This window comes from Saccostrea cucullata, unplaced genomic scaffold, assembly GCF_032062105.1.
Source record: "Saccostrea cucullata isolate Sc308-1 unplaced genomic scaffold, CSIRO_AGI_Scuc_v1 ctg3044, whole genome shotgun sequence".
NCBI classification, from domain to species: domain Eukaryota; kingdom Metazoa; phylum Mollusca; class Bivalvia; order Ostreida; family Ostreidae; genus Saccostrea; species Saccostrea cuccullata.
Window position 1 is genome coordinate 1 of NW_026933653.1, and position 22,874 is coordinate 22,874.

A 22,874-nucleotide genomic window follows, 5' to 3' on the forward strand; every position below is an offset into this window, starting at 1 on the left:
TGCTATGGTCAAGATAGTTGATGGAGCAGATTTAGGAGGGTCTGCGATCGAATCCTGATGTTGTAGAGTGAAACTCCCCTTCAAAGTGAAACTTCCACCGGAAGTCTCGCTCTGGAGTAAGCCTTCCACCATATAAAGGGGAATATCTCGCTCTGTAGTTACACGTCTCCATCAGAGACATAACTCACTCAAAAGTCTCAAACCGTAATAAGAACAGGAAATGGATATTCACTTAAGAGTCGTACGTACCGAGTGTTATTATCCCCTTTGGAGGGTGCTAAATCTAGATCAATTTTCCTTACAGAGGATATGGTCTAAAGTGGGACTCTTCTCGTTAGGGCCCCGCAAGAATTTGCGGGTGCCCTATAGTAATCACTCTGTCCGTCCGTCTGTCTGTCTGTCCGTCTGTCACTCTTCCGTCCACAAACTTTCTGTTTTTTTCTAATAACTTTTTTTATGGTTGCCCAATCAAGTTCAAATTTGGTATGGTAGTTCAGTAGGCAGAAATACATATTTTGATGCTAAGTTTGGTTCTCTATGTCTTCTGGTTTGGAGGTGGGGTGGTGGGGTAGATTCCATAACTATGCATAAGAATGAATGAGCAATTTTTTTTTATGGTTGCCCAATCAAGTACAAATTTGGTATGGTAGTTCAGTGGGCAGAAATACATATTTTGATGCTAAGTTTGGTTCTGTATGTCCCCTGGTTTGGAGCTGGGGTGATGGGGTAGATTCCTTAACTTTATATACGAAAGCATTGGCAAAGAGAGATAACTGCTGAAGATGTTCCCATTGTAAACTGAATGCTGCTATGAGTCCCTTTCCTCATTTTAATTTATTTTAATTATTCTATTTACTCTATTTTAATTAGCTTTCCTCCAGAAGAAAATCCAGAGCATTATCTTTATCTGTCAAATTGAGATGAATTACCACCTCTGTCTGCAAATGAAGTTTGTTTTGAAGTTAAGTCAATTTTGAATTCTATGAACACTCTGAAATGTGGATTTAAATATAAATTTTTATAATTTATTTTTGTTTAATAGTTTTGATTTCATTGAATTCTAATAACAAGAAATAGATTAAAGAAGATTTTTTTAATTTACTTTTTTCACTTTATGTTAATGCAAGAATATTACTGTAGATTGGCAAATATTCACGATGGTTTTAATTTCGCTATGTTCGCGATTTATTAATTTTCCGCGAAATTAAACCCATCGTGAATGTTATTATTAGATTTTAATACTGTTAAATTCCTTATAGGAAATTTTGAATTAACTTCTTGCAGCGTGAAATTAAAACCATCGCAAATGGTACTTTTTGAGATATCGTGAAATTTTAACACCGTGGAATTAAAACAATTTACAGTATTAATTTTAGGATAGTTATATAAAAACCCCATTCTATCATTAATACTGAAAAAGTTCTTATTGTAACTTTAGAAGAAAATGATGAGAAAGGTACAATTAATCCCTTGGGATTAATTATCTAGCCTGCTGCAGAAAATTTAGTAGGCTTTTTTTTATCTTTCACTTTAAGATTAATGTAAATCTTTGTCTGCAACTGCTGTTTGTTTGAAGTTAAGGTCAAGCCTTCATGATATTTGCATTCATTGAAGGCTGGCATTTTACATAACACAAGCTTCATAATTGTTTAAATATACATTCAATGTTAAGTTGTTCTTTACTGCCTAATGTAAATACAAGGATATTATTTTCAGATTTTTGAATATTCAGGAATTATCTTGAAATTTTAAGAATATTCAGGAATTATCTTGAAATTTTAAGAATACAGTTGCTGTTGCTTATTCTCCGTACATTTTTTAATCATTCCGTAAGCTGCACCCTATTAATTCTACCCCATAGCGGGGCCCTTGCTGACTGGTCAGTTTTCTAGTTAAATTCCATTTTCGCTGTTTTATTCTTGACCGTGGGAAGTGTCACTCTACAAAAGACTTCAAAGGGGAAGTCTGACTATGGTTAAGGACATATGCAAAGTACCTTACCTACTAATATATTTTCAAGATATTCTAAATTTTAACTTATAATACCATTACATGTTCTTAGACAAAAAATCAACATGCGGTTCCAGGGGTTTTGAAAAGATGTCAAATTATGAAAAATTTTTATTTTTTCAAAGAAAATGTCAAAAACAACAAAACATAAATCCCAGATTTCTTTTCATCACCAATTGTTTTAGAAGAGGTGTAGAAATCCATTAATAGACATTAAAAGTATTGCACACAAGTCCTCCAATTAGTCGAACTCTTCAGCTCCATAGAAGAACCCATTCAAGTTTAAACTACGTTGCGTATGACCTTAAGTATCGCTCTACAACACCAGTTTGGTCTGTCGCATAAAAATGGGTCACTCTAGAGCAAGATTTTCAGGTGTCAGTATTGTTTGTTGAAATAATGTACATGTTATAGTAAATATGTGAAATCAAACATACACACACCGATTACCTTCCAGATCTTCACATTGCACATGTTCTTTTTTTTTTATCCTAGATTATCATTGTTACACATTTAAAAAATAGTTAATTAAAATTAAAAGTAAAAAATAACAATTGAAAATAAAAGTTTAATACAGTTGATCCCGAAAACTGTATTTATATGTGTTTTTACTGATTCAAATAAAATAATCTTTGAAGTAAAAAATTGTCCTTTCATTCTTAAATTTAATTACTTATCTAATCAATTCATGCTTTTAATTTTATTGACGAGAGTTGCCAATCATATCGATGAGAACAGTAAGTATCTTGGTATGCAAAATAAATGAATAGAATTCTACCATTTGAGACATATTCATTAAACTTAAACTTAGTAAACAATTCCTTAGAAGTCGCCCGCTTGGTGCAGTGGTATTCGTGTTTACTCTTGAGTATTTAGTAAGTACATGTAATTGATCTTTATGTCACAAATTCGAATCCCGATGTGGACTGGACCGATGAGACCGTATTACCCGAGGTCCCGTGTCGCAGTAGGTGCAAGTGCAAAAAAGATCCTCACTGCTCAATAATGTGGAGTACCGAGCATACTTCCAGATTTTCAATTATTTACCCGCATATCTCCATATGAGTGTAAGATTCTCGAGAGTGGCGCTAAACAACAAACGAACAAAATTTCCTCGAATATCTTTAAAACAGAATTTAACCCACGAAGTTTTACAGAAGATCCATTGAATGAAATGATTTATAGTTCAGTTCTATCTTATTCTATATAAATTCCGTTTAGATTTAGAAGCCAATCCTGTGCTCTTGGTCAGGTGTACAGCCATGAACAACAGATAAGAAGAAAAAGCAAAAATTGTGTCAAAAATGTGAAATAAATTACTCAAAGATCGTAAGCTATCGGTTCCAATCGGAAAATTCCCGCTAAAACACGTGATAAGATGTCAGAACCCTTACCGCTGCCGTAATTACAAAAAATGGTTCATTTCCATTATTCGTGAGTCACTGTACTGTTTCCTTGTCGCTTTCTTACTACAACCGAGACAAAATGTGTGGGGTTTACGGTTAGTTACAGATTATCTTGTATTTTCGTATATTTTCCCTATTGCAGACGTCGAAATCCTTGAGTAAGCTTAGACTTACATGTCACGGATGACCCCGAAACATAACGAAAGTTTATACGGTGGTCACTCGGTAGGCATACAGTACGGGGTAACTACAACATGCAAGAAATGAAGTTTCATCGCTGTTTTCAACGACTGTTTTGAACAGTTCAAAACAGTCGTAGCAATTAACAGGATCATTCAGGAGTAATCCGAGTTAACAGGGTTCACCACAGTAATACTAGTAATAACGGACTGACTGCGGATGTCTAAGAATTTTCACGGATCCCCAAATCGTAGCTTACCGTGATCTAAATTCGTGACAGTGTGACTGGGGCTTTATAAGTAATTTATCAAATTTACGCTCACATTGAACATTATATAGGGATTTTAAATATAAATCGCATTTGCAGTAAAGGCTATGGAGATAACGAACAGTATTCAAAGCATATTCCAAAAACAAAACAAAGTAAGAGCAGAGCAAGCACGGATCTCTTAAACATCTGAGGTGCGATAACGCATGTACTATGTTTGCATATACCGTTGAAGTTATGCACGAATACCAGATAGGCCCAAATCTGCGAAATAAAAAAAAAATATTTAACTCATTATAGGGTGTTATTATATCGTTAAAACGACTTACTTATCACTATGAAACAACTTAGTTATTTTGTTTTAACGTCTTTCAATAAATAATAATTACATGCTAAAATAATTTTCTATTTACACACATACAAATATTTTAATTTTCTCATTGCAGTGCAACCTAGCAAAACATCCAAAGACAGATGAAGACACAGACTCTCTCTGTACTTCAGTAAATAATCAGGATTTGTGTGGGGATGAAAGTGGAAGTCTGAATTCTGGAAACAAAAAAGGTAAATGTAGAAGTAAGGATATCAATGGATGTTTGAGTCGTTCATACAAATACAGTTGTACGTTTTAGCTGCTCAATAAAGTTTATATCGATAGACAAAAAAATCAAATTCAAATAACGTCTTTTAATGTACGGAATCGAGATATCAATACCTTGATTGACTAAATCACTGAAGAGAACATGTGTATTTGTATATTTTGTTAATGCTTTGATATTCCATGTGAACTATTTACATTTGAATATAGATATGTTCAAACTCTTTCGGTGATAAAGTAGAACACGTTCTAAATTGTAAGCATTTAAAGTACACTGCTTTTTATTATGTTCCCCAAACGAAGTTGGGGAACATATTGTTTTTACTCTGTTTCTTATTATTATTAAGGTCTTCCGTCTCCAACGGAAGACCTTCTTGTTTTCGTTCGGTTTCTTTTTCCCTATTATTATTATTATTCTTCCAACCGATTTTGTGCAAGCAATTTCTCAGAGATGGCTCGTCCGATTTCTACCAAACTTTCAGATCTGAAAGATATTCAATTGATCTTGATAGGTTTTTTTCCTTTTTGATTATCTCACTTCCGGTCCTGAGATATGGACGATTTTCTGATTTTCAGAGGGTCGGCTTGTCCGGGAAACTCCTCCGAAACGACTTAAGATATGGACTTGAGATTTTCAGGGAAAATAGAGGAAGGTTTGGTGAGTTGTAATTGGATCTCCAAATCTTTCTAGCGCAAAAGGCACCGAAGTTCGGTAGGGCCGAAAAAATGTCTCAGAAATATCTCACAAAATTTGACGCATTTTGTCTCATATCTTCACTCCTGTTCATAATTTGTTAAAACATATTGCAGACAAAATGTTCAATATCGCAAGACCTTTCATTTGATATAAAAAAAATAGGGCTGACCCTTCAAATTAGGGGCCAAGAGGGGCCAAAAGTCTTTTATCTATAACTCTCTAATGATCAATTCTTTGTTATACATTATTGATCAAAAGTATTCATCTTAACTATTAGATTATTACTATCTAAGTTGTTTGAAAATTGGCTTATCTGAATTCTAGATATTAATATTTGAAAATCTGAAGCGGGCCCCAGATGGCGGCTGTCTTTGTCAATTCCGCCATTTCGCAATTGGGGTTTATGGAGGCAGCTGAGCGTTTGATTAAACCATTCTGACATACGAATGCATGAAATGTAAACAAAACTACTTGGACTTTCACGTAGTAGTACGTTGCAATTCAGTGTCGATCTTAACACTTAATTTCCGTTTCACTACTTAAGTGTAACTGGGCAAGATACGATATATGTAATGTGTACAAAGACTTTTTAAACGTCGAAATAAAATAAAGGCGAAGAGAACGTTTTATTTATTTTATTTCATTGCAGCTATCACACCAATTTAATAGATAAGTTCAAAGAAAATGCGCGAATATTTACTCCTGGCGTTTGGCGCAAATTATTAATAGTGACCCGCCTTTTATGATTCTTAGACAGGTGTACTGTTGCAAAAGTATACACACAAGTATATTTAGAGCAGTACTCCCAAAAGCTTAATGGTTTGCGCGTTGGGGATAAAACAGAAAAAGGCGACATGGGTTCAATCCTCTTTGCGACCAAAATTTTGAATCTTTTTTTGTGATATTCATGGCATAAGTAAAGGTCCCTATTTGCTGATTTAACGTATAATCAGTTTCTAGATTTGATAAAGAAGAAATTAAATATCTTTGAATGTCTTAGAACTTTCGCAAGCGTAGGTTCAACGTTTTCTTAAACACTAAAAAATATTCATTTCATTTTCTCATAAATAGGCTGCGCGGATAGTACACATGGTGCCAATGTGCAGTTAAGGTCATACCCGTGATGGGGAATGGACCTGTAGAAAACCTTCTCTGGTTCTGCAGAGTCGAGTTTTTAGCAAATAAAATGTATGAAAATGCGCGAATATTTACTCGTGGCGTTTGGCGCAAATTATTAATAGTGACCCGCCTTTTATGATTCTTAGACAGGTGTACTGTTGCAAAAGTATACACACAAGTATATTTAGAGCAGTACTCCCAAAACCTTTATGGTTTGCGCCTTGGGGATAAAACAGAAAAAGGCGACATGGGTTCAATCCTCTTTGCGACCAAAATCTTGAATCACTTTTCAGCTCGATTATACGAGATTTTTTTTCCTGAATCGGACGGAAGACCTCTCGTTGCTAGCAACGAGATCGTTTCTAGTTATTATTATTTTTCTTCTTCTTCTTCTTCCTGGGTCCTTTTTTGTCCGGGAATGATCTCGTAAACTATACATCCGACTAAGGTGAAATGTTTTTAGGGTCAGTAGACATGTTATGTAGATTTGCGGAACGAAGGTCATTTTGCGCGCACGTGCTTGCAAGAGCGTGCACGTGCAACATGTGAAATGACCGATTTAATTGATATAGGCGTAACTTTTTAAATTTTTGATGAAATGCTTTAAAACTTATAACATAAGGATATATTAGTAGCATAGACAATATGACATGGTCAAAATAGCAAGATCTCACGCGCATGAACGTGCGCTTTGCTCTGATTGGCTGAAACTAAAGTCTCAATATCTTTCTTGTTTATTGACGAAATCCTTTGAAATTTTGAACATAGCCATGCATTACAATATCCTACAACATGATATATAGCAATTATCATGAAAACACGTGCATGCACGTGCGCTGCAATCTGATTGGCTGAAACTTTAAATAGCTATAACTCCTTTGATTTTCAACCGAACAGGATCGGATTTGGAACATAGATAGATATACTGGTCTACTACAAGAAAATATGGTCACCATGCACATGCATACACGTGCATGTACGTGCGCTGCAATCTGATTGGCTGAAACTTTAAACAGCTATAACTCCCTTGGTTTTCAACCAAACGGGGTGGGATTTAGAACATAGATAGATGTAACGGACATCTACAAGAAGGTATGGTCACCATGCTCAAGTATGCACATGCGTGCACGTGAAATGAGCAAAATCCAAAAAACACTTGAATGAGCGCATCTTTTTTAATACTTTTGGATTAAATACTTTAATATTTAGTATATTAAAATATATAGATTGTGTAGACAAGATGATATGGTCATTACACACATGCATTCACATGCGCACGCGTGCAATGCTAAAATTTGAATGAACTTTGTACACTTCTGGGTAAACGTTGTTAAAGTCTCAAATGCATCGAGTGTGTCTTATTTCATGAAGCTTCCAGGGAATATGGCACCAAAAGGGAGTTGGGGAGCATTTGGGGAACATCTGTAATGGTCCCCGTTACAATTAGCACTAGTTTACAATGTATTTTACAACGTTTGCAATTTATGACACTATGTATCATTACAACCTTATCAAAATAAATTTGTTTTATGTACCCAACAGATCCGTTATCAGATTTAACAAAAGATCAGTGTGTCGTTCTCTACACATTGTTCCTATGTATGGGTAACTACATATTTATCATAAAAGATGGCGACGTCTCTATGGGTGACATTGATGTCTGGAAGAGAGTGAAGGAGCTGGAGAACAAAGGACTGGTGTTGCCTTTCAGTGACCACAAAAAGCGCATCCTATATGATAAACGATCTATGATAATGAAATACTTCAGAGAAGACTGCCTGCAGAGTGAGATAGACAAGGACTTCTTCATACAGGTAGCCTCAGATGAATCCATAGAAACATATGCTGATGTGTACTGTCGTCATGGAGATGGTTCCAGGGAATCAGAAGACATCGGTCCTATAACAACGATGAGACTGATTGTAGAGGGTCGCAGAAACAGGTTACCCGACTCTGTAAAAGGTACATGTACATACATGTATTTTTGATAAATCATATCCTTGTTATATAATTCTAATTTATTTTCTAAATATATCCTTTTATAGAAAAAAAATATGTTATATCATTTTCTTTCAACGTTAATTAAATCTTGATTCCGTAATTATTCAAATGCTATATACATGAATCATTATTATGTACATTTTTGTACACTGAGAACATAAGCAGTGTTGATTTTTGTTGGTTAAATATACGCAGTAGGGGGTCCCTCTTTCTTATGTGTGAATAATATTTCATACTCTGCTCCTCCTACAGTGAATGTAAGATTTTATAAAACTGTATAAACATTAACAAGTAAACTAAACTACAATAAATGAATCTCTATTAATTTTTTTTTTATTTTTTACCACCTTTTCGCGATTAAAGAAAATTCTACAGAATTCTTTTAAAACGCTTCAACTTCAACAGTTTTGATCTCGTATTACATAAACATGTAGTACATGTAACCCACACGATCGAGTAGACTTAATTGGGCAGCATAATTATTCGATTCAGGTTTTGATTCGGAAGAACGATTTAAATATTACCATGCATATTAATACTTCACGCAAATAAAAAAATATGAAACAGTCAGTCAAACAAAGTACTCCCATACAGATTTGTTCTGTTTAATAAACCTGATCCACAAGTTAACTTTTTAGACATAATTAATGGACTTTTACTATACATACCATTTGTATACGGAAGACGATCAAGATTCTACTTTAATTTATTTTCTGTTACTAACTCTCTTTTTAGGTCACCTGAGTAAACTGTTTTCGTTTGAGTATATCTGTTTTCGTCCATCGTCGTGCGGTGTGCGTCGTCCGTTAACATTTGAACATTTTCAGCTTCTTCTCTGCAACCACTGAACCAATTTCAACCAAATTTGGCACAAAGCATCTATGGGTGAAGGGGAACAAAAATTGTGAATTTCATGGTCCCTGCCCCCTGGGGCTTGAGGGGTGGGGCAAAAACCACTAAAATTAATGCAATCTTTAAAAATCTTCTTCTTTACTCCTGGACATCAAGCAGTCAAACTGCATGATTGTAAAAAGCATTGAGTCCTCTACCAAAATTGTGAAATTTATGGCCCCAGGGTCAGAGGTTCTAGTGCTAGGGAGGGGCTAAATAAGTATATAGTGAAAATGCATTATTTCTTTTAAAATCTTCTTCTCTGCTCCTGGGCATTTAATAAACTAAGAACCAAGTGCATAGTTATGATGAGCAAGATTGCCTCTACCAAAATTGTGAATTTTATGGCCCCAGGGTAAGGGGTTCTGGTGTCAGGGCAGGGCTCTATTGATTATATAGTGAAAATACATGAATTCTTTGAAAATCTTCTTCTCTGCTCCTGGGTATTAAATAAACTAACTAAGTGCATAGTTATGATGACCAAAAGTGCCTCTACCAAAATTGTGAATTTTATGGCCCCAGGGTCAGGGGTTCTGGTGTTAGGGCGGGGCTCTATTGATTATATAGTGAAAATACATGAATTCCTTGAAAAATTTCTATTCTGCTCCTAAGAATTAAATAAACTAAGTACATAGTTATGATGAGCAAGAATACCTCTTCCAAAATTTTAATTTTATGGCCCTAGGGTCAGGGGTTCTAGTGATAGGGTGGGGATCTATTGATTATATAGTGAAAATACATTAAATCTTTGAAAATTTTCTTCTCTGCTCTTGGGTATTAAACATATGAACTACCTATGTTGTTATGATGAGCAAGGACCCTAATCTTCCAGAATTGTGAATTTCAAGGCCCCAGGGTCAGGGGTACCATAGGGGGATGTACTTATATACTGAAACTGGATGAATTGTATAAGATTTGCTCCTTGGTATTAATCAAATATTTTTGAAAAGCAAGGGTGCCATTTCAAAAATTGTGCAATGTGTGGATCTAGGCCTAAGGGTCAGGGGTTCATGTGTGATAGGGGCATTACAGATTATTGCTGAATATTACTGATTACTTGAAATGCATTTTTTGTTCCCCCACTCTGCCTATGGGTATAAAGTAAACAAACTTAGCAACTGCTATGTGTATTGTTATGATGATCAGTGGTGCCTCTTTCAAAATTGTGAACGCCATAGCATCTGGCTTAAAACATGAATCAAATTAAATCACTGGAAAGTTGTTGCATAATGCTCAGGTGACCTATAAGGCCCATGGGCCTCTTGTTCAATCTTAGAAACAGTTGATACGGCACCAATGATGCACTTAAAAAATTAACCTTCTGCGTGTGATTCCGGAAAAACTCTTTGTAATAGAAAATATCTTAGGGACAAATCTACACCCTGGCCTTCATTGTGTATTATAATTAAGTCAATAAAACGTTTAAAAAAAGATTTTGACAAAACATTATTTCTGGCCATTGATAATTATATAGGTGTCATAGAAGCTATATTAGATATTCACAATTTTGATTTTATAGTTTCTTTAATCCGGTACTTTTTGGTTCATTCATATATTTACAAAACAGGAGTCCCATGTCACTCACGTACGATTTCTGGGCCTGAATTTCGATATTGCGAAAAATCGAAGAATTGAAAAATTGTATAATCTACAGAAAAGCTCCCCCTTTAATTATGAAATTCATTCAATGTCTATTTCAATTTTCTCTGGTAGAAATATCCTACTTTAATTAACAATGGTACTAGCAAAGAATGTACATTTTTGTTTTATATGTAGATGAAGTTCCTGCGTGTCTCATAAATGACAAGAAGGAGTGCGATATGTTTGTAAAGTTTTGGGGCAAAGCAAGAAATACAGACCCTATAACATTGTCAAACCAAATTCCTGATGAGAAAGTTAAAAACTTTTATTCTGCTTTTACCGTCCTTTCGGATATAAAAAATGGTGAGTATTCTCTATGAATATGACGATTTATATATTTGTTGCTTGATGACTTGACTGCTTATATTATATAGATTTAAACAAGCTTGACCAAAAGCCATTTTTTATTGTTTCTTAAAGCGGCATACATGACTTGATGATTTGCCAACCAAACGTTCGAGCTCATTTCGAACATTTATCAAAAGCTTTTGGCAAAAAAAAATTAATAAATAGTTTCTCAGGCACCGCAGCATCAATTCAAAAACGGCCGCATTGATCAATTTTAGCGGTAATTTTAGCCCAATTTCCTATTTTTCCAAGTTGAAAAAGAAAATTATTTCCCTTTTCATAATTACAAAGACAAACGTTTGTATTAGAAAAACATTATATTTCTTCTAAATTTGCAATATCTTATAAATTAACTTTTAATTAATTGTTTGGAATAACATTATTTAATGTTGAATATATATTATAACTAATTCAGAGAAAAAAAATTAAGAATTAGTAATTAATTGTTCTAAATCTGATTATGTTAAATTTGACCAAACATTACTTTTTTTTTTATTAAACTGGACATTTAGTGAAAAATGACCACCTTACTTTTCTTTAATATACATTTAGAGAGTATATTAGCAACACGAGCCCTCTACCGACCATTATATTCTACTTCAATAAAAAAAATCGTATTTGTGTTAAAATTATTTGAGGAGAGAGAAATGCATACCTAATTTAAAATGCATAAAGATACATGTATATATGTTCGAGCTCGCACACCAAAATTCGTGGCAATATCTTCAAGCATGTAAAAAAAAATCAACGGAAACATAAACGGGAGAGACGGAAAAATAGAGAAAGAGACAGAAGGAAAGATAGTAAAACAGAGAGATAACATATCTTGTAAATGCTAATTACAAAATCATAATGAATATGAAATTTTACTTTTCTTTGCATTTACTATCTATGTAGTACCGGCATTTGTGTTAAATCTATACGGCACCATCTCTAAATACATATATTGTACATGTATAAAAATGATCTGAGAAAAGTACACTATATAATGATAAACTTTGCTTACTATAAACAGCAACAAAAAAGAATGTTGTATAAAATGTCTCTAAAAACCCCCCAGTGATAGATTAATAAATAATCGCTCTTGTTTCTCAAAGAGTTAAATCATTTGAAAATATGCAGGTGATCTATGGCCAATGGTGTTTCTTTTAAACCTATCCTAATTCATTTATAAATTTTAAAAAAAAAGTTAACCAATGATGAAATCTTATTTACAATGCAAAGACATATTTAAACATTTTTACATCAAAACTCAAAAAAATTTACATGTAGGTCATTTGTGGAACAAACTATTTGTAATACATAATGTGTATCCATTCATGTCACTATACATGTACATGCGTGTTTTTTAATAATGTCTTTTTATTAAATTTTTTGCAGAGTTAAAGGAAATGCATTTGTCAAAGAAAAAATGGAGTATATTGATATCCATACTTATGTCAGAAAGATATTCCATTTGTAAAAGTGAACAATGCGAGGAAAAACGAAAAAATATTCAACAAACATTCGAAGCATTGCAAGATGTTAAGGAGGAGAGGGTTGAAGAAGATTTGGTACTCTTAAAGGAATTGGAACACCGTGATGAATTGTTAACTGTAGATAAAGAGAACAATATAGTTTCCTTTTTATCAGAGGAGGTCCGACACCAGGTGATGGGCTACTTTGTTTTGAATTGCTTACAAAGGAAGGAGGATTATGAAAACTATCTAAATTTTTCCTCAATGGACTCGCTCATTGAATACGTGCGGCCACTGGGATACTTGAGACAGAGTACAGAACGATGTATGTACCTACCAAAAGGAACAAAAGAGGTATTCGTAAGAAGATTTGGTATAGACGCCATACATTATGCAACACCAGGACATAACGAGTTTATGGACGCAATACTTTCAGACCGTGAGTTAATCATAGATTTATGCATATGATATTATATGTCTCATCAAAACACTTATGATATTGTCCCAAATGATATTTCTTTTTAATATAAATTAATTAAAAAAAAACTCGGGATTTGAAGAGTTAGCAAACACAATACTTTCAGAACTTGAGTTAATCATAGATTTAGACAAAAGTCATTTCATATTGTCTGTCTTATCAAAGCATTTATTATGGTTGTGTAAATTCAAGTTTGTTCAAATCATGAAGCCTGGAAGCAGTGCTCAAATGAGCGATGTTGCCTATGTGCCTCTTGTTTTGAAAAGTCAACATTTATTAATTAAGATTCAGTGTCTTACATGAAAGAAAAGAGAAGAGTTCTTTTCCACAAATAAGGAAAAAGGGAGACAATGATTGATTGTTTGAATATACATGTACCATATTTAGAGGTGTAACGATACAGCGATACATCGATCGTATTGATCGTGGGGACTCACGATACGCGTATCGTATCGCGAGGTGTGTATCGCGATACGACACGAATAAATCATACTTCACTTATTTTAATAACCTTATTATTCTACGTACGACTTAATGAATTTAAACGTACCCAACAAAATGGCGGGACTCGATGTCCCTGCTTTGGACGAATCTAAAGTGGATATCGTAAACCCTCCCGCAATATTTAAATCAGCGGTATGCAAATCATTTGGGTTTCTTAAATCTGACAGCAAGAAGGTCGTATGTCGCGAGTGTTATATTATATTGCCGTACAGCGGTAATACGACAAATATGTTCACTCATTTACGAAGGCACCATGGTGTGAATCCACAGGACATAAACAACAACAATGGAAAGCAAAAATCATCGGAGCCAGTCCCAAACCGAAACATATTACAGAAAAGTACGGACAATCAAACCAGATTAGAGCACTTCAAAGTTGTCAAGCTTTCTGGAGAGAAAAAAGAGTTAATAAACTTAGCCATAATGAACTTTATAGTTCAAGACATGCGACCCTTTAGAATCGTCGAAAGTCCAAGTTTTGTTTCGCTTGTGAAACTGTTAGAGCCGAAATATAAGTTGCCTTCCAGACAATATTTTTCAGAGACACTACTTCCGAGTATGTATTCTGCTGGGAAGGAAAAGGTTGCTGCAAAGCTTGGTGATGCCCAGTTTGTTGCACTGACAACCGACGGGTAAGTTTTATACTAAATTTTATCAATCAATTTGAACAAACATTTTTCATTTTTTGGTGATGTTTTTGTGACCAAAAAAATAAACATTTAAGCCAAAAAAATTAATAAATAAACCGTGATTTTTTTCGTTGAAAATTTTAATGTAATATACTCAAGATAGGTTTTATGAAAGTAAAAAGAAAATATGAAATAAAACTGACATTTATTCAATATTCATACTGTGGCTACAAGCAGAATATCATTTGTTTTAATCTTTTTTTCAGCTGGACATCAAGAGCAACCCAGTCTTATGTTACTATTACAACCCAGTTCATTGATTCTGATTGGAATATGCAAAGCTTTGTCCTACAGACACGTATCATGGAGGAAAACCATACTGGAGTAAACATTGCCCAGGTTTTGTTGAATGCTGTTGCTGAGTGGAATTTAACTTCCAAAGCCCCTGCTCTAGTTTCCGACAATGCTGCCAACATGGTGGTAGCAGCCAAGGAAAGCAAGCTTTCCCCATTTGTAAGATGCTTTGCACATACACTCAATTTAGCTGCCCAAAGAGGTTTGAAAGTGAAGCAAGTTTCAGTGTTGTTAGCTAAAATCCGAAGAATTGTGGTTTTTTTCCACAAATCATCAGTAGCAGCAACTACCCTGGTGAGAAATCAAAAGTTGCTATCACTTCCCAATCATAAATTGAAAATTGATGTTTGTACACGATGGAACTCGGCCTATGACATGATAGAGCGTTTCCTTGAACAACAACCAGCTATATTTGCAGCTTTTCAGTCCCTAAAGGATTTAAGAAAAAGAGAGAATGACCTTGCTTTATTATCAGACAGTGATATTACAAATGCAGAGGATGTCATGAAAACTATGGCTCCCTTAAAGTCAGCAATACAGATGATGTGCACAGAACAAGGTCCAACTCTGTCAGTTATTCTTCCTCTTCTATCTAAACTTCTTCAAAACTTCAAACCTGATGATGGGGATTCAACACTTACCCGGAATCTAAAAACAACAATGAGGGAAGACCTTGAAAAGAGGTAAACTAAACTGAGTATGATGAGTTAAATAATGTTTCAACTTTTTTCAATATTGTTAAGATACACATGTATTAGATAAGCTATAGTGTTTATGTTTTTCAGGTACACAGAGGACAGAGAAGTTCTCCAGATTGCAACAGTAATAGATCCACGATTTAAAGATTTGCCCTTTTTGGATGAAAATGAAAAAAACCAGATCATGCTCCGACTTACCACATTAGCCATTAGTAAAGCCCCCCTAGATGGAAGCTTTCAGGTATTTTTTTGTTGTTGCAAAACAACAATCTATTACACTTTTATGGAATTCATTAAGATACCTATATATAAATAAAGCATCACTTTTTGCAGACACAGATGATTAAACAGGAGCCTGAATCCTTGACAGTTGAGCCACAGCCAGGAAGAGCTGATCCAATGCCAATGCAACATACATTACCAAGTCTTGTCCCACCTCTTCCAGCACTACCTGATACACATACATCTACTGCAGCAGCTGCTGATAGTGATATAACAGCAGAAAAATCACCACCTAAAAAGAAGTCAGCTCTGGATGATTTGCTGGGGGATGTTTTTATTCAAAAAGTTGAAGTTTTACCTAAGAAATCACCCTTAGAAAAAGTAAATCTCGAAATTATTCAATATCAGAAGGAGAAACCATTAAGTTTGACCGGCAATCCCCTTAATTGGTGGAAAGAACACGAGATCTTTTATCCATTTCTATCCCATCTGGCCAAACTGTACTTAGGAATTCCGGCGACATCTGTTCCGTCTGAGAGGGTGTTCTCAAGTGCGGGTGACATAATATCTGCACAGAGAGCCACTTTAAAACCGGAATATGTAGACATGATGATTTTCTTGAAGAAAAATCTGTAATTGTTCTATAACTTGTTCTAGTGATTAGTGAATCTAGTCATTATGATTTAGTTCTTGACATGAGGTAAACTATGCCTCATTGACTATTAGTATTTTTGTAACCTGTTCTAGTCAGTAGTCAATAGTCATTAATATTACAGTATTAACAGTAACATTTTTACAGTTTATTTTTGTCTTAATAAACTTGTTTGAACAGTCATTGAGTTTTATTTAACATATAAAAGAGAGAAACAATAAGGAAACAGAACAATTATATGTAATGCATGTTTGTAAAGCTCATTTTATTTGTTAACAACTGTATCGCGATACATACTGTATTGCACTAGTGTATCGTGATACGTATCGTATCGCGAGGTAGCTGGCGATACTCAGGCCTAACCATATTTGAATACGCATGTGCTTTTTTCATCTATATCCCCTGTTGAAAAATTGGACCCCATATTGGAACTGATGCAATTGAAACTTAAATCTAGAATAAAATGGAATCTCAAAAAAATCTGTAACAGACCTATTGAATAACCAATTCCACTTATTTTGCTCTCCTTTATTCTTATCTGAATTTAGTTATTGAGAAAACTAAGAGAGGATTAGGCATTTAGATTTTTAGTTACCCCATTCAATATCTCACCATTTACGGGTTTCATGAGTTTTCTGGAACAACTTGTATTTAATAATTTTAGTTCAATTTAAAGGTCACTTGCATAAACAAATCAATAAAAGTCGAGTTCCAAGAAACAAAGGATTCAAAATTAGTCCTCAATGATGGTTTAATGGTTGTCTTTATGTCACCATTAAGCACCTTTAAGTTACATTAACACCACCATTAAGTTACCATTAAACCATTAAGCCATCTCAAAGTCCTTAATGGGTGCTTAAATGTAGCTTAATGGTAACTTAATGGTAGCTTAATGGTGGCTTACAGGTCCTTAATGGTAGCTTTTCGACTTTTAAGTCACCATTAAGCCAAACGTATAGGTGCTTAAACTTCATTAAGCTATCATTAAGCTACCATTAAGTCACCATTAAGCCACCATTACGCAGTCGATAATACTGTTTTTATGGGTGAAAAATTATTCTTATAGTGATTTATTATCAAAGTTATAAATGTACAGTTCACACACATCGATTTGGTAAAAATAAGGAAAAAAGAACAAAATTAAAAAAAGAAAAAAAAAAAAAATCACCAGAAACAGGGCGCGAATCCATGACCTTTGAAAGAGATGGCGAATGCCTTAACCGTTAGGCTATCACCGCTTACGATTTTGTGGGAAATTATTAAAGCTTTATTCAGTAGGGATGTCAATTTTACTCGGACAGCTTAGTCGAATAGTCGGATGCTTTAGTCGAACGATAGTCGAATATTCGTTTAAATTTAATTATTTTTCATATCATTTTCATTGTTTGTCTTTTACAGAGTATAGTTTACAATTTTAAATCTACGCTATCACCATTATGCATCGAATTTCTGAATTGTAAACATGTACATAGTACAATTATAGAAACTGTTCATCGATATGTATCAAATGTATTTAATTTCAAAATTAATTTATTAGCTACACATTTTATCTAAATGCATAATATCTGCAAACGCTCGTATTTGTCCTTTCTTTACATAACGGTAGTACATGTATACCCCATAATTGAAGCCAATTTCTACGTGTCCGTCAATGATCTTTGACAGGTAAACAATTAAAGCCTGTCTCTTACAAAAACAAAGAGAGAGCGAGAGCTTGGAATAAATCTTAATTATGAAATTTTGTGCAAACAATCAATGATTGTGTGAAATTAATATCAGAAAAAGAAAACACGGTTTAATTACTCTCATACCTGACCCCAATTTACATGTTTTTACAATTTTGTAATAGCCGTTTAATTAATATTCTTTCTGAATATAATTGTATCACGTCAGATCTTAGTTTGAATCTTCAAAACTAAACAAATGCCCTCTCCATTTAAAACAGTAAGAGGTAGACAATCATTAATTATTAATAAACGTTTGATTTTCTTTCTCAATCTGTTTTTTGTCAATTTTGCGGAGAACTTTACTTTAGGAAAGTTTCACTTGAAGACTGTGTATATGTTTGACTGATTCGGTATATGATACATCATGTTTGATGTTAAACTGCAGAATACAGTTCTGTTTCACATACACTGTTTACGTGTTTGAATCTACCGGTATACCAAAACTGTAGATTTTGAAGACATGTTTGCCGAACATACATCGACGTACAAATAATATCCTTTGAACAGTAATACCATACCCTTAATTTTACATATGAAAATATTGAACTGTTAAATAAATGAAATGGGCAAATATAAGTTTATTGCCTTGAATTCAAAATTACTTTGATAAAACACATTTTTAACGAATAACCGACTAAAGAAATTTTAGTCGATAGTCGGTATGATCGAACGATAGTCGAGTACTCGATTATTCGTTGACATCCCTACTTTATTGTTCACAAAATTTGTGTGGACTTGTAAAAGTATTTATTTTGTTGTACGTTTCAAAAGTCATTTATTAATCAAAATATAAATAATTGTATTTTTGGATCTTTTTAAAAGGCTTTTATCATGTTTATATCACATCGCTATTTCAAACCGTTCAGTTCGGCATTAAGAATGATGTAATGAATTTTTACGGTTTCTGTGTCTAAAATTTAGTGAAAATCCTTGTGTACGGTAAGAATTACTTTGTTACGTTTACAAAAACTTTATTTAGAATAGCATATTCAGTTAAGATTCTTTTTGTTTCATAATGGGTATCAAAATATTTGTCCTTTTACAATAAAGAGCAATGCTAGAGTCTGAAATATGTTCAGTTGCCGATATGAACTGCTTTTATCAAGAACTTTGCAACATTATTATCAATGCGTCAAATAAATGCATTCCTCAGGCAGGGTTTAATCCCCATACACAACCAAGGTGGACGACGGCATTCGACTGAACGTAATCTCCGACGCATATGGATAAATGAGGGAAGGCCAAGAGGCATGATACATGACTTATATCGAAATTACAAACGCGCTAAAAGAAAATTTTCAGACGCACACACTATTCAATATGAAAATTTTATGCGAAACGTTTATAAAGATCTCGATGAAGCGGCAGAATGTGATATACGCTTGTTCTGGAAGCTAGTAAAAAGACAGAAGGTTAAAACCTCTCGCACATACCCAGAAATTTTATCAAACGGAGTATCTTATCGCGATCTATCAGGTGTCAAGCATGCATTTGCCACCCATTTTGAAAACATTTATACTCCATCTAAAGAATCGTCTTTTGATGAAAGCTTTTACTCTCAAATGGAGTTAAGATACTCTACCATCAAAAAACAGTGTCTACAATCACTCGATGACATTCCAGGCGGCCCAACTTCTACCGCGGAAATATCAGAAATATTTAAAAATCTTAAGCGCCGTAAAGCTCCCGGACCAGACCTTATTACCTATGAGCATCTAATGTTCGGAAGCGATCATGTGACTCAATGTATCGTGAAACTCCTTAAATCATCATACACCTTGGAAAAATACCAGAAATCTGGAAATAAGGATTCATCGTGCCTCTATTTAAAGGAGGTAAAATAAACCGAAAACATCATGCACTAGTTATAGTTCTGTTGCTTTACTATCATGCTACCTGAAAATCTTTGAAAATGTAATACACTCAAGAATTCGAGATCTTATCATCAACCCTGACCATTTTCCCTGCAAACAACAACAACGGTTTCAAAAACAACTGGGTTGCTTGACTGCATCGTTCAATACACAAAAAACCATTTTCATAATATTGTGCAAGGCAGCAATGTCTATATGAGCATTTTAGATAGTTATAATAAAACAGATTCTACTATTTTTGAAAGCTTTCGACACGGTTTGGAGACATGGCCTCCTCGTTAAATTGTACGAACTAGGTATTTCGGGTAAACTTTGGCCGATCATGAATGACTGTCATACGATACATCTAGTGCAATCTTTGTTAACCAAAAACAATCTAAATGGTTTCCAGTTTTACAAGGAGTACGACAAGGTGGAGTTTTTTCATCTTTCCTATATCTTGTGTACATTTACGAACTTGTTGTCAACCTCGAAAAATCTAGTATAAATACAGGCATCCTTGGAATAACTAGTAATTGTCCTACATTAGCAGATGATATTGCATGCATTGGAATAACCCCAGCTTCTTTACAAAATATGCTTAATATATCACACAAATATTCTAAAAAATGGCGTTTTTCCTTCAGTGCTCAAAAATCATGCATACTACAAATGCTTACCAAAGGCTCCAAATAAGAATTCAGCTTGCATTTGGAAACTGGGTGATATCCCAATCCCTTGTTCCCTAACTTATAATCATCTGGGGATCATCATTTACGACAAACTTAACCTTTCACTCAGGATTCTTTCAGCGTGTCGCAAAGGACAAAAGTCATATTATGCGCTGAACGATATTAGATCGATCTATCTTAATTCGCTCACTTTATCTCATCTGTATAAGACAGTTGTGCTACCCACAGTCCTCTATGGATGCGAACTATGGAACAACCTTTCTATAACTGATTACCAACGCCTAAATGTTTTTCAACATTACATTTGTAAAAATGCTCAGAATCTCCCCACAAAGACACGATCTGACATATGTGAAAGTCTTTGCAATGTTCTACCTATCAAATCCGAAATAGATGTCCGTAAACTGCTTTTTCTCGGGCGAGTTTGCCGCATGGATCATCGTTCTCTTCCTAAAAAAGTATTTTTGACACAGTTATATTCATTTTTGGAAAACATATCAACCAAACAACTTGGTTTCATACCCGATATTATCTCAGTTTTTAGCTCTACTGGTCAGAGACCAGAAGAGCTTATGCGATAGTAATGCGTCCGGCGTCCGTCCGTCTGTCTGTCTGTCCGTCTGTAAACAATTTTTCAAAATGCTACTCCTCCTACAATTTTAGTTTGATTTCAGTAAAACTTGGCACACAAGTAGACTACACTAAGATACATAGAATAGTGCATCGGTTTTTGATTTCGATGAACGGTGTTGCCATGGTTACTAAAAATAGAATTTTCTGTGAAATTCCTTAAAAACGCTACTCCTTCTACAGTTTTGGTCTGATTTCAATATAACTTGGCACACAAGTAGACTACACTAAGATACATAGAATAATGCATCGGTTTTTGATTTTGATGAACGGTGTTGCCATGGTTACTAAAAATAGAATTTTCTGTGAAATTCCTTTAAAACGCTACTCCTTCTACAGTTTTTGTCTGATTTCAGTATAACTTGGCACACAAGTAGACTACACTAAGATACATAGAATAGTGCATCGGTTTTTGATTTCGATGAACGGTGTTGCCATGGTTACTAAAAATAGAATTTTCTGTAAAATTCCTTAAAAACACTACTCCTTCTAAAGTTTTTGTCTGATTTCAATATAACTTGGTACACAGGTAGACTACACTTAGATACATAGAATAGTCCATCGGTTTTTGATTTCGATGAACGGTGTTGCCATGGTTACTAAAAATAGAATTTTCTGTGAAATTCCTTTAAAACGCTACTCCTTCTACAGTTTTGGTCTGATTTCAATATAACTTGGCACACAAGTAGACTACACTAAGATACATAGAATAGTGCATCGGTTTTTGATTTCGATAAACGGTGTTGCCATGGTAACTAAAAATAGAAATTTCTGTGAAATTCCTTAAAAACGCTACTCCTTCTACAGTTTTTGTCTGATTTCAATATAACTTGGCAGACAAGTAGACTACACTAAGATACATAGAATAGTGCATCGGTTTTTGATTTCGATAAACGGTGTTGCCATGGTTACTAAAAATAGAATTTTCTGTAAAATTCCTTAAAAACGCTACTCCTTCTACAGTTTTTGTCTGATTTCAGTATAACTTGGTACACAAGTAGACTACACTAAGATACATAGAATAGTGCATCGTTTTTGATTTAGATGAACAGTGTTGCCATGGTTACTAAAAATAGAATTTTCTGTAAAATTCCTTTAAAACGCTACTCCTTCTACAGTTTTGGTCTGATTTCAGTATAACTTGGTACACAAGTAGACTACACTAAGATACATAGAATAGTGCATCGGTTTTTGATTTCGATGAACGGTATTGCTATGGTTACTCAAAATAGAATTTTCTGTGGAATTCTTTAAAAACGCTACTCCTTCTACAGTTTTTGTCTGATTTCAAAATAAGTTGGCACACAAGTAGACTACACAAAGATACATAAAATAGTGCAATGGTTTTTGATAAGTACAAACCAGTAGAGCTACAGTCTCGACAGAGACTTCTGGTATCTTCTTATGATCTTACCGAATATCTGCGCACCTGGCTCACAAATGGCTTATTTCCACAGAAACATACCTGGAAAAAGATTGTCAGATCTTCAGTATCAAAACAACATACCACACAACGGAACAATAGAATGCTGAACGACTTTGATTTTCAGTCTTTCCTGTCTATAACCCGGAATCAGAGCCCCTCTTTTATATGGACAATTCCTTCCAACTCTTATGAAATCCAGTTGTGTAAATTTATTTGTAAACCCATATCCAGTCCTTTTGATCAGGCTCCAGACATCTGTAGATTCTGTGGCAAAATCTAGATATATTTATACACATTACCTGCTCTTGTTCGCTAACATCCAATTTACGTAATTGCTGGTGGGAAGACATTTCCAACAATTTTGATGTTCTCTTCTCAGCAGAAATCTGTGCA

The 22,874-nt window shown here is 34.3% G+C and overlaps 2 protein-coding genes across 2 annotated transcripts in view; both read left to right on the forward strand.

Moving 5' to 3' along the window:
• Positions 1–2,620: 2,620 nt before the first annotated feature.
• The window catches only part of LOC134238800 (uncharacterized), a 45,906-nt gene continuing 25,652 nt past the window's right edge, over positions 2,621–22,874 (forward strand). Inside the window, exons 1-4 of the mRNA XM_062720912.1 lie at positions 2,621–4,428; positions 7,821–8,240; positions 10,947–11,114; positions 12,540–13,055. Of these exons, the coding sequence (XP_062576896.1) occupies positions 7,880–8,240; positions 10,947–11,114; positions 12,540–13,055 (1,045 nt within the window). The 5' untranslated portion in view covers positions 2,621–4,428; positions 7,821–7,879. The remainder of the gene's footprint in view (positions 4,429–7,820; positions 8,241–10,946; positions 11,115–12,539; positions 13,056–22,874) is intronic.
• On the forward strand, positions 13,322–17,105 carry LOC134238799 (E3 SUMO-protein ligase ZBED1-like). Its single transcript, XM_062720911.1, has 4 exons — positions 13,322–14,230; positions 14,494–15,264; positions 15,367–15,520; positions 15,613–17,105. Exons 1-4 carry the CDS (start codon positions 13,629–13,631, stop codon positions 16,135–16,137), a joined length of 2,052 nt encoding a protein of 683 aa, XP_062576895.1. The 5' UTR covers positions 13,322–13,628; the 3' UTR covers positions 16,138–17,105.

Bases quoted from the DNA above. Each gene is read 5' to 3' on its own strand.
- LOC134238799 (XM_062720911.1), top strand. From the start codon at position 13,629: ATGAATTTAAACGTACCCAACAAAATGGCGGGACTCGATGTCCCTGCT. The intron at 14,231-14,493 runs GTAAGTTTTATA...TCTTTTTTTCAG, and splicing joins GTTGCACTGACAACCGACGG to CTGGACATCAAGAGCAACCC. The intron at 15,521-15,612 runs GTATTTTTTTGT...CACTTTTTGCAG, and splicing joins CCCTAGATGGAAGCTTTCAG to ACACAGATGATTAAACAGGA.